This window comes from Teleopsis dalmanni, chromosome 1, assembly GCF_002237135.1.
Source record: "Teleopsis dalmanni isolate 2A chromosome 1, ASM223713v2, whole genome shotgun sequence".
NCBI lineage: Eukaryota > Metazoa > Arthropoda > Insecta > Diptera > Diopsidae > Teleopsis > Teleopsis dalmanni.
In genome coordinates, this window is record NC_051846.1 from 231,147,141 (window position 1) to 231,156,830 (window position 9,690).

Consider the following 9,690-nt stretch of genomic DNA (forward strand, 5'->3'; position numbering starts at 1 on the left):
TTTCAAGTTTTTAATATGATAAAAATGTTACTGTGCACAGCCAAGAGGATTAAAAATATTTTTGGCTCAGTTTAACAATTCGCAAATAAAATAAATATGATAATAAAATATATTTTATTTTGTTAAAATTTTGTATTTTCACTGCCAAAAGTTTTCAATATGCCAATTTAATAATTTTTTTTTAAATTTTTATTGTTATTTCAGATTACAGCAGTACAACTTTTCTACCAAATTAAAGTAAAAATAGCAGAAAGGATACAACAGCAATGAAACCGATATCAAAAATGAACAACACAATTATGCAAAAAACTACGAAAGTCACGTGACTGCTTTATTTGCATAGACTTAATTTTAAATATAAACACAAAACTGAAAACATCACATATATATAAAAGAAACAAAAAAAAAACACAGAGAGATACATCATACCACACAGCAAAGGATAATCATCACAAAAAATTTTTTTTGTTAATATAAAATTTTTTAAACTATATGAACCACTATTATTAATAAAAAGTTAAAAGTTTCTATCATTCCTGGTCTCAAATTTTTCAATTTTTTAACTTTTAATATCCACTAAAAAACCCTCCATTTATATTTTTTAAAAAATAATACATAAAAAGCTTGACTGATAGATAATTAAAATATATTAAAAGACAAAAAAAAATTAAGTTTTTTTATTTGTAAAATAAATAGAAAACTCTTTATTAACGTGTATTTATATGATAATGATCTCCAAATCAAAAACAATTCCATTTTAAATAAATTAATTTAATACTTATTAGATTTTTTAACAAATGTAATATGCCAAAACCTATAATTAAAAAAAATTAAATACAAATAAAAATTAAATAAAAAATATATGTGAATATACATTTTGCTATCAACACGGAAAAAAGTTTCATAGTAATAAATTGCACTGGGTTTTCCTTATTAATAATAAAATTACATATAGAAAACAACAATAAAGTGAATTAAAAATATTAAAATAAATAAAAAAATTACAAAAAAGTACACGCAAGCAGCAGCAACTGTTGTTTAATTCAACGCAAATACAAATAAGCACTCGAACCGATTCAACCGAACGGAACTAGAATAAAATGGGTAACAAATGCTGCAGTAAGCGTCAGGATCAAGAGCTTGCCCTCGCCTATCCAACCGGTTATAAAAAATCCGACTACACTTTCGGTCAGACACACATCAACAACAGTGGACAAAAACACAATAATGGTGGTTCCCTTGACTCACGCTACACACCGGATCCGAATCGTGGGCCGTTAAAAATTGGCGCCAAAGGCGGCGTCGACATAATACGTCCACGTACCACGCCAAGTAAGCATTCATACTTTATATAAATGAAATTAAAATAATTATTATAAGTATTGACATTGCCTGTCCGCATAGGTGGAATTATTTATTCTATTTTTTTTTTATTTTTTTTATTAGTCACAGAAATGTATAACAAATATGATATCATATTTGGGAATCACTTAAAAAATACTATACAACTATGCGAGTTCATTTTTTTTTTTGAAAAATTCGGTAAAGTTATCATATATAATCAATACTAATCGTTCATATATTTCCAGTTACCCTACTGCTATTTTATATAAGTATAATGTTTAAATATAATATAACATATATATATAGTAGCATGTTGAGGCATAAAATATATATACGAAATTAGAAAAGTTACATTTATATTAATCTAGAATATATAAACCAGTTATCTAAAAACCATAAAGAAAAAATAGCTGGACCGAAAGGTATAATCCATTTTCAATATTAGTCTTACAATATTAATGAACTACATTTGAATGGTTATCTGACGACTCACCCTTATACGTAAAATTAGCCCTTTTACACTTTAATACGGTTACAGCATCGGTTCTTTTTCAAGGACAAAATCCAATAAGATCAAGTCAACATTTGAAGCTCGTTAATATCATTTATCGTTAGCTTTCCAAAAATTATTTGGCATAATTACCAATTTTCAGAATAATAATTAATGGTAGCTCCCATACAAAGTAATATTTTCTACAGACCATTAAGAGTAGCTCTTCAACATTCGATATAAAATATTTCACAAAATAGCGATATAATATTTTTACAACCGTATAATTTCAGAAAATATTAACCTCTGGTCAACACTACGGTATCGCTGTTAACAAGCCACTGCATAATAGGATGACTAGGTCTTCTCTATAATGACCTTTGTCGCGGTTGTGGCACTGAGAACGAGGAGGAAACTTAGTTTCATCGTATGTGTGAATGCCCATCTTTAGCTAGGAGAAGATCAAAAATCTTGGGTGTCCCTTTTCTTACCGATTTTTTTAGCTGTCCTTCTGCAATATTAGAGACTAGTCATATTGATAGAATTGTTGGTTTACCTTTACCTTAGTCATTACCTTTTTGGCATTGAGCGTATACTGACCTTCTAGTCTATGTACAAACCAACGTTATTCCTCTGGTACCGAGCCATTATTTGTGCTCAAGTGGAGTTTCTTAGTATACAAGACCGCTATTCCAACCTAACCTATTAATTTCTAATAGGTTTCTTGATCTTAGGAATAGCCAAAATTTACACGTTGCTAAGTTAGGCAAATACGATATTTGGGCAACGGTATGATTTGAAATTTTGGCGACGTTGTCTCATATAGCTTTAGATAAACGCTCAAATAGTACTTCTTATGAACACCGCGTAATCAAGACAAACCTTTACCTTTCCTTTTGCACGGTACTTAATCTATTGGTCGAATGTTTTCGGGTTGTTCCCATAAATCCAAGTCTCATCTCCAGTTATCATGCACTTCATCTTATCCTGATAATCACAAACCATTATGATTTGTCATGTCCAAAAATAATTAGTGTTTTTAGCATCAGAGAAGATTTTACACTTTTCAGATATAAAATATCTTTCGAAATGGCCTAGATTGATACAAATGAAATGTTAACAGTGTCAACGAGGTCTCTATCTATCAATCAGTGATCAATCTATCAATCAGCACCTTGACGTGTTGTTCATCAGTTGATGTTGATGATTGTCCAAAACAATTTTTGCCTTCAACGCTTTCTCTGACTTTTTAGATATGTTTATACCACTTGTAATTTTTTTGTGGTATAGCCTGGTTACCGAAGGCTTTCTACAACGTTCTCAACGTCTTAAAGTATCAGGACGAAGGACCTAGTAGTGCAGTCCCTTATTCTTAGTTAACGTTAAAATTAATTTTAATGTTAACTCACAACTAAATAAATAAATAAACTTAAAGCATCTTCTTTACAGTCATTGTAAAATCGGCATTGTAAATGAGCTCAATTATCTTTTTGTTTACAAAACACGTATATAACTATTGAATAAATGCAGATACAGTCATGACATTTGACACAGATGTCAGTGAGAGTACTCTCAACTTAAAAATTTAAATCAATAATATTTTTTTTCATTAATTATAAGTATGATAAAAACCAATTAATTAATCATTACTTATTAAAAATTTTATCTTTATATAGTTTAATTAAATCTTTTTCTTATTTACCCTTGTCATATTTTGGTTTACGTTAATCAGTTTATAAAGTTCGTTTATAATATAAAGAGGTTTATGCGAAGTGAAATCGGAAACTGCTAATCTGAATATCAATGTTAATGCTTTCATACACCAAATGCATTGTACACCAAAAAATGATAAGCTGCAATTTCATTGTAACCATTCTGATTTCTATGGACGTTCTTCCAACAAATGTCCGCGTACACAAAAGCTAAAAGTAGATTATGAACTGCAAAGCCCTCAAAGTCCATCCAAGTACGGATATTTCAGCATTAATATGAATGAATGCAATGAATGGCGCACTGATTTGTGTCTTTAATGTGCATTTTTGTTGCATTTCTCTATATTTTCAGACCCACTAATAGATAGACAAAACCCTGAAATGCTTTTCGCATAATTATTTAAGGGATTTTTTGTGTGCGAATTTTTTAACGAACTTAGAAAATTGCTTAGTGTCAGTTTTTTAAGGCTAAAAGTAAACCAAAGCTTGTTTATTGCACGGCTGACCAGAATAGTGAATTGTTTTTGTAGGGGGGGAAAGGAGAGCTCAATGAAAACAACGTGAAGTTTTGACCCTCTTTCCTTATTTTTCTTTCAATTTCTGTTTTTTTTTATTGCCCAAAAAACTCTTTGTTTTTATATTTCCCCAGTTTTTTTTAGCTTAAATTAATTTGCAAATTGCTTTTAACATTGGCAACAAAGCAAAAATAAATTACAAGTAAAATTTGCAAAGCAACCTACTAAAAGTCCAATTTGGCAATTGTGCAGGGCCTTTTGAAGTACAACTACAACTACAGATTTCTGTGGAAATATGTAGGTTTTCTCGGAAATTTCCATTGCACTTTTCATCCATTTTAGCCAATTAAGTTATAAAGTCATAAATTCTCGATACTGATTAAATATATTGTTGGCGCCTAGGCGTATGCTACTATATTCAATGTTATAAAATGCGTTAATTGTATAATTACACGCGTTATAAACAACGAAAAACTTAATGAAACCTTACTATATTAAGGCCTATTAGCCTAATTAACTATTTCTTATTAATTAAATGCAAATATTTCATTGTTAACAATTTTCGGCGCCAAAACTAACATATTTTCCCAACTGATTTTAAATGAAATATGTTATAATTATTTAAGTGTTGATGATTATATTTTCGGGAAATTATTTTCCCTACCAACAGTTAAGGTAGTGGAATGGAATTCCATTATTATGAGAATATTTTACTCACACTATCAATTTTAAAAGTTTTGCCTCTTGCGACACTAACTACACTGCAGAGTAAAGTAATATTTTACCTTCCGCGCCTAAAAACATGCTGTAAATTATTTCATTTAACCGTTTTATCATTATATTATTTGTAGTTAAGCGTCGTCTGCCAAATATAATTTGAAAATAATTTCCATGTAATTTCCTTTACAGCCGGTGGTGTACAAGGCGGTCTACCAAAACGTCGTGTAGTTGTTGCTTTGTATGATTACAAGTCGCGTGATGAATCTGATTTGAGTTTTATGAAAGGAGATCGCATGGAAGTTATCGATGACACTGAATCCGATTGGTGGCGTGTCGTTAACTTAAGTACACGTCAGGAGGGCTTAATACCATTAAATTTTGTTGCTGAGGAACGCAGTGTCAACAGTGAAGAGTAAGTACTAACGTAAATGTCATTAGCATTCAAAAAAATTTTTTTTTCATTATTATTATTTTTATGTAAATAATTTTCAATTTGTTTTCTACTAATTAAGCTGGTTTTTCGAAAATGTACTACGCAAAGAGGCAGACAAACTTTTGCTGGCTGAAGAAAATCCACGCGGCACATTTTTGGTGCGACCCTCTGAGCATAATCCAAATGGTTATTCGTTGTCAGTAAAGGATTGGGAAGACGGGCGCGGTTATCATGTAAAACATTATCGCATCAAGCCACTCGACAATGGTGGTTACTACATTGCAACCAATCAGACTTTCCCCTCTCTACAGGCCTTGGTGATGGCCTACAGCAGTAAGTACTGACGCACATTTAATTTAAATTTAATATTTTGGCTCTTATCTGTTATATCTTTTTTTATTGTTTAATTTTTTTACTTTGATATCTTGTACAAAAGTTTAAAAGTTTAAGGTTAAATTTGCTTTTATATTGTCGTGAAAGGCTTAAAGTGATTTGCTTGACATATGGGTAAAGAAATTTTCAAAAGTTTTTGTTAAAACTTATGTGCAAGTTCTTTTACTTGTTTTCTATTCTTCATTTTATTTTTAATATTTTTGTTTTTGAATATTGTACTAATTTATGCTTTTTCAGAAAATGCACTTGGTCTTTGTCACATACTTTCACGTCCCTGCCCGAAACCACAACCACAAATGTGGGATCTTGGTCCAGAGTTGCGCGACAAATATGAAATACCACGTTCAGAAATTCAGTTAATTCGAAAATTGGGACGTGGCAACTTTGGTGAGGTTTACTATGGTAAATGGCGCAATAACATTGATGTGGCTGTAAAAACCCTACGTGAGGGAACTATGTCAACACAAGCATTCTTGCAAGAAGCTGCTATAATGAAAAAATTCCGACACAATCGCTTGGTTGCATTATATGCAGTTTGCTCACAGGTCAGCATATTTTGTAATAAAAAATAATTAAAAAAAAGAACATTAATTGTTAATTTTTACCCTCATTTACATTATGGGATTATATGTTAACTTAATATACTAAATTAATTATGAATAGAATAGAATAGAATAGAAAGAATAAAATGGAATAGAATACAATAGAATAGAATAGAATAGAATAAAATGGAATAGAATACAATAGAATAGAATAGAATAGAATAGAATAGAATAGAATAGAATAGAATAGAATAGAATAGAATAGAATAGAATAGAAAGAATAGAATAAAATAAAATGGAATAGAATACAATAGAATAGAATAGAATAGAAAGAATAGAATAGAATAAAATGGAATAGAATACAATACAATAGAATAGAATAGAATAGAATAGAATAGAATAGAATAGAATAGAAAGAATAGAATAGAATAGAATAAAATGGAATAGAATACAATAGAATAGAATAGAATAGAATAGAAAGAATAGAATATAATAAAATGGAATAGAATACAATAGAATAGAATAGAATAGAATAGAGAAATAAACAGGGTACCAGCTCCAACGGAGCGGAGCATTTGCGACCATGGTTGATCTTTTGTGCTGCAACAGACCCTAACCGAACAGAAGACATTCCGCCTTCCGAATGACCTGCTGACCTCCTAATGCCAGAAGAGAATAGTAGTTCTCGACCCAGTGACCTCCTCCTGGCTCAGATCAAGGTTTGGCAATCACAGAAAATGTGACTGGAAGTCTCATCTGCTTCTAAGCAGAGTCGACAAACTATCTCTTTAGACAGACCAATTTTGTAATTGACATAGTTCAGTAATTTTATATTGTATTTATCATGATTTTTTGAATATATTTAGATTAAGAATAATAAATAATGAATCAATTTAGAAATTATAATTACTCGTGAAATTACAGAATTACGCAAGAAAGGTAACTGAATGTGTCAGTAGAAGCCCTTATCAAATAGGACTCAAATCAGCATGGTTTAGTTATATTGTTAGCAATATATAATCTAGATTAAACCACTTTAATTAATATATATTGTATGTCACAGAAGTAATGGAAATGTCAACATTCAACAAAAAAGTTATGTTGTATATGTATTATAAACTATCTAAATAATTCGAATATTTCCTAAGATTACTGATGATAAGTACTTAACAATACTTGAAGCTGCGTTGTATGGTCTGCCAAATTTCAATTAATCAACTAAAATTTTTACTGTTGTCTTTTCATTTTTATTCGAACCCTTTTAACATTAAAAGTTTTCATTTTCACTTTATTATATTAAATGAACAATGAAATTATTAATTTTTAGTACTTATAGGCTTATGATAATCAATACAAAAAACCGTTCTACAAAAAACGTGTTGGGATGATTATATTTTATGATCAGTTGAACACAATCTATTCAGTTACCAATGAACCTAACATTTTAATCACTCTCATTTCAAATTTAATGTAGTGCCATTATTATTTTCCTCAATTTAATTTTTAAATTAAAATTTATAATAAAATTAATTTTAATATACTTTGACAGGAGGAGCCTATCTACATTGTACAAGAATATATGTCTAAAGGCAGCTTATTGGACTTTTTACGTGAAGGCGATGGTCGTTACTTACACTTTGAGGATCTCATCTATATAGCAACACAAGTAGCATCTGGTATGGAATATTTAGAATCCAAACAGTTAATACATCGCGATTTGGCAGCAAGAAATGTGCTTATCGGTGAAAATAATGTAGCCAAAATTTGTGATTTCGGTTTAGCACGCGTTATTGCCGATGATGAGTATTGTCCTAAACAAGGTTCACGTTTTCCTGTTAAATGGACTGCTCCAGAAGCCATAATATATGGTAAATTTTCCATTAAATCCGATGTTTGGTCATATGGTATACTATTAATGGAACTTTTCACATATGGACAAGTGCCATACCCTGGCATGCATAGTCGTGAAGTTATAGAAAATATAGAACGTGGATTCCGTATGCCAAAACCGACAAATCATTACTTCCCCGATAATATATATCATTTACTATTACAATGCTGGGATGCTGTACCAGAGAAACGACCAACATTTGAATTCTTGAATCATTATTTTGAATCGTTTTCGGTGACGTCTGAAGTACCCTATCGAGAGGTGCAGGACTAAATAAAATTGCCAGTGCGATATACACACTATAATTTAAGACTACATTTATTTAATTATTATTTATAAATGAATTTAATAACAAAGAAATAATGATGTAGGAAGTAAAACAAAATCAATGAAAAAAAGTCTAATATATAAGTACGTAAATTAGTTGAAATTATAGGAAGTGACAATTTTTACATTACAAGTGAAGTAGAAAAATTAAGTGAAATTATGTGCTGCTAAATTAAAAACTGAAGCTAAACTTTGCATTACAACAAATAAATTTAGTAGGTTATACACATACATATATACATATATACTTTTAATATATGAATCTTTATATATATATATATAAATATATATATATATATGTATTATTTTACATATGATAAGATAACTAAATATTTTCTAATTTATATAAGAAATAACATTAATAGTATATCGTTCGTAAATACATAAAAAACTATACATGTAAAATTAAGTTTATGGCAAATTCACTTCAATTAAATATATGCTGTAAAAAAAATGAGCATTTATAAAATCTTTTCATTATAAATATTATTAAAAATGTTATGATTCAATTTAAGTTTAAGATCTAATCGTCATTTAAAAACTGACGTATATATTTTTTCCATACATTATTTCTAAATATATTATGTACATGAATTTTTGAGTTAACTTATAATCGAATAGTCTTATTACTCTTTATGGTTTTTTTCTTCTTATTGTATAGTAACTTTTTAGTCACTTAAGTAATATTAAATTGAAATTTTACGTGGTATATGTATAACCTTCCTACAAAACATATATTTACTTATAAAACGCAAAACGTTGCGCACTTTAAATTTTGCATACTAAATTGTATATACAAAGTATATAACTACACAATTTTTGACGTAATATTTCAATATCGTATTTGTTATATTTGAGGCTATTAAAATGAAATAAAAGTCAATATAAATTCTAAATTCGTTGTACAAATTTCATAAATATGCACTGCTTATAATGCGCTAATTAAACAAAATTTAGGCTTACTTTAAATGCCAAATTTATAAGTATAAAATTAAATTGTTTATTTTTAAATAAAAGTCATATTTTTTCCACATTGTTTTATAAATAAATAAGTAACTATAACTCATTTTTGATCATATAAGCATTAATTTATAAAAGATACCATTAAATTCATTTAACATGGCACACCATAATAGAATTGAAATGACGATGAGATTGGTTTTATAAATTTAAACTAATGTAAAGTTATATATGGCAGTAAAGAATTGTTCCTTGAAAGCAAGGTAATACTACTTTTGACATTATTTCATTAAAAAAATTGTTGTAAAATTTTTCAATACCAAATTCATTATAAATTTATATAAAATTACAAACCCGATGCAT

General features: G+C 28.9%; 1 protein-coding gene across 1 annotated transcript; it reads left to right on the plus strand.

The window, feature by feature from the left end:
• The first annotated feature begins 861 nt into the window (after positions 1-861).
• LOC119672614 (tyrosine-protein kinase Src64B) lies at positions 862-8,575 on the plus strand. Its single transcript, XM_038083711.1, has 5 exons — positions 862-1,332; positions 4,971-5,193; positions 5,294-5,547; positions 5,845-6,152; positions 7,699-8,575. The coding sequence occupies exons 1-5, from the start codon at positions 1,101-1,103 to the stop codon at positions 8,311-8,313; spliced, it is 1,632 nt and encodes a 543-aa protein (XP_037939639.1). The 5' UTR covers positions 862-1,100; the 3' UTR covers positions 8,314-8,575.
• The last annotated feature ends 1,115 nt before the right edge of the window (positions 8,576-9,690 follow it).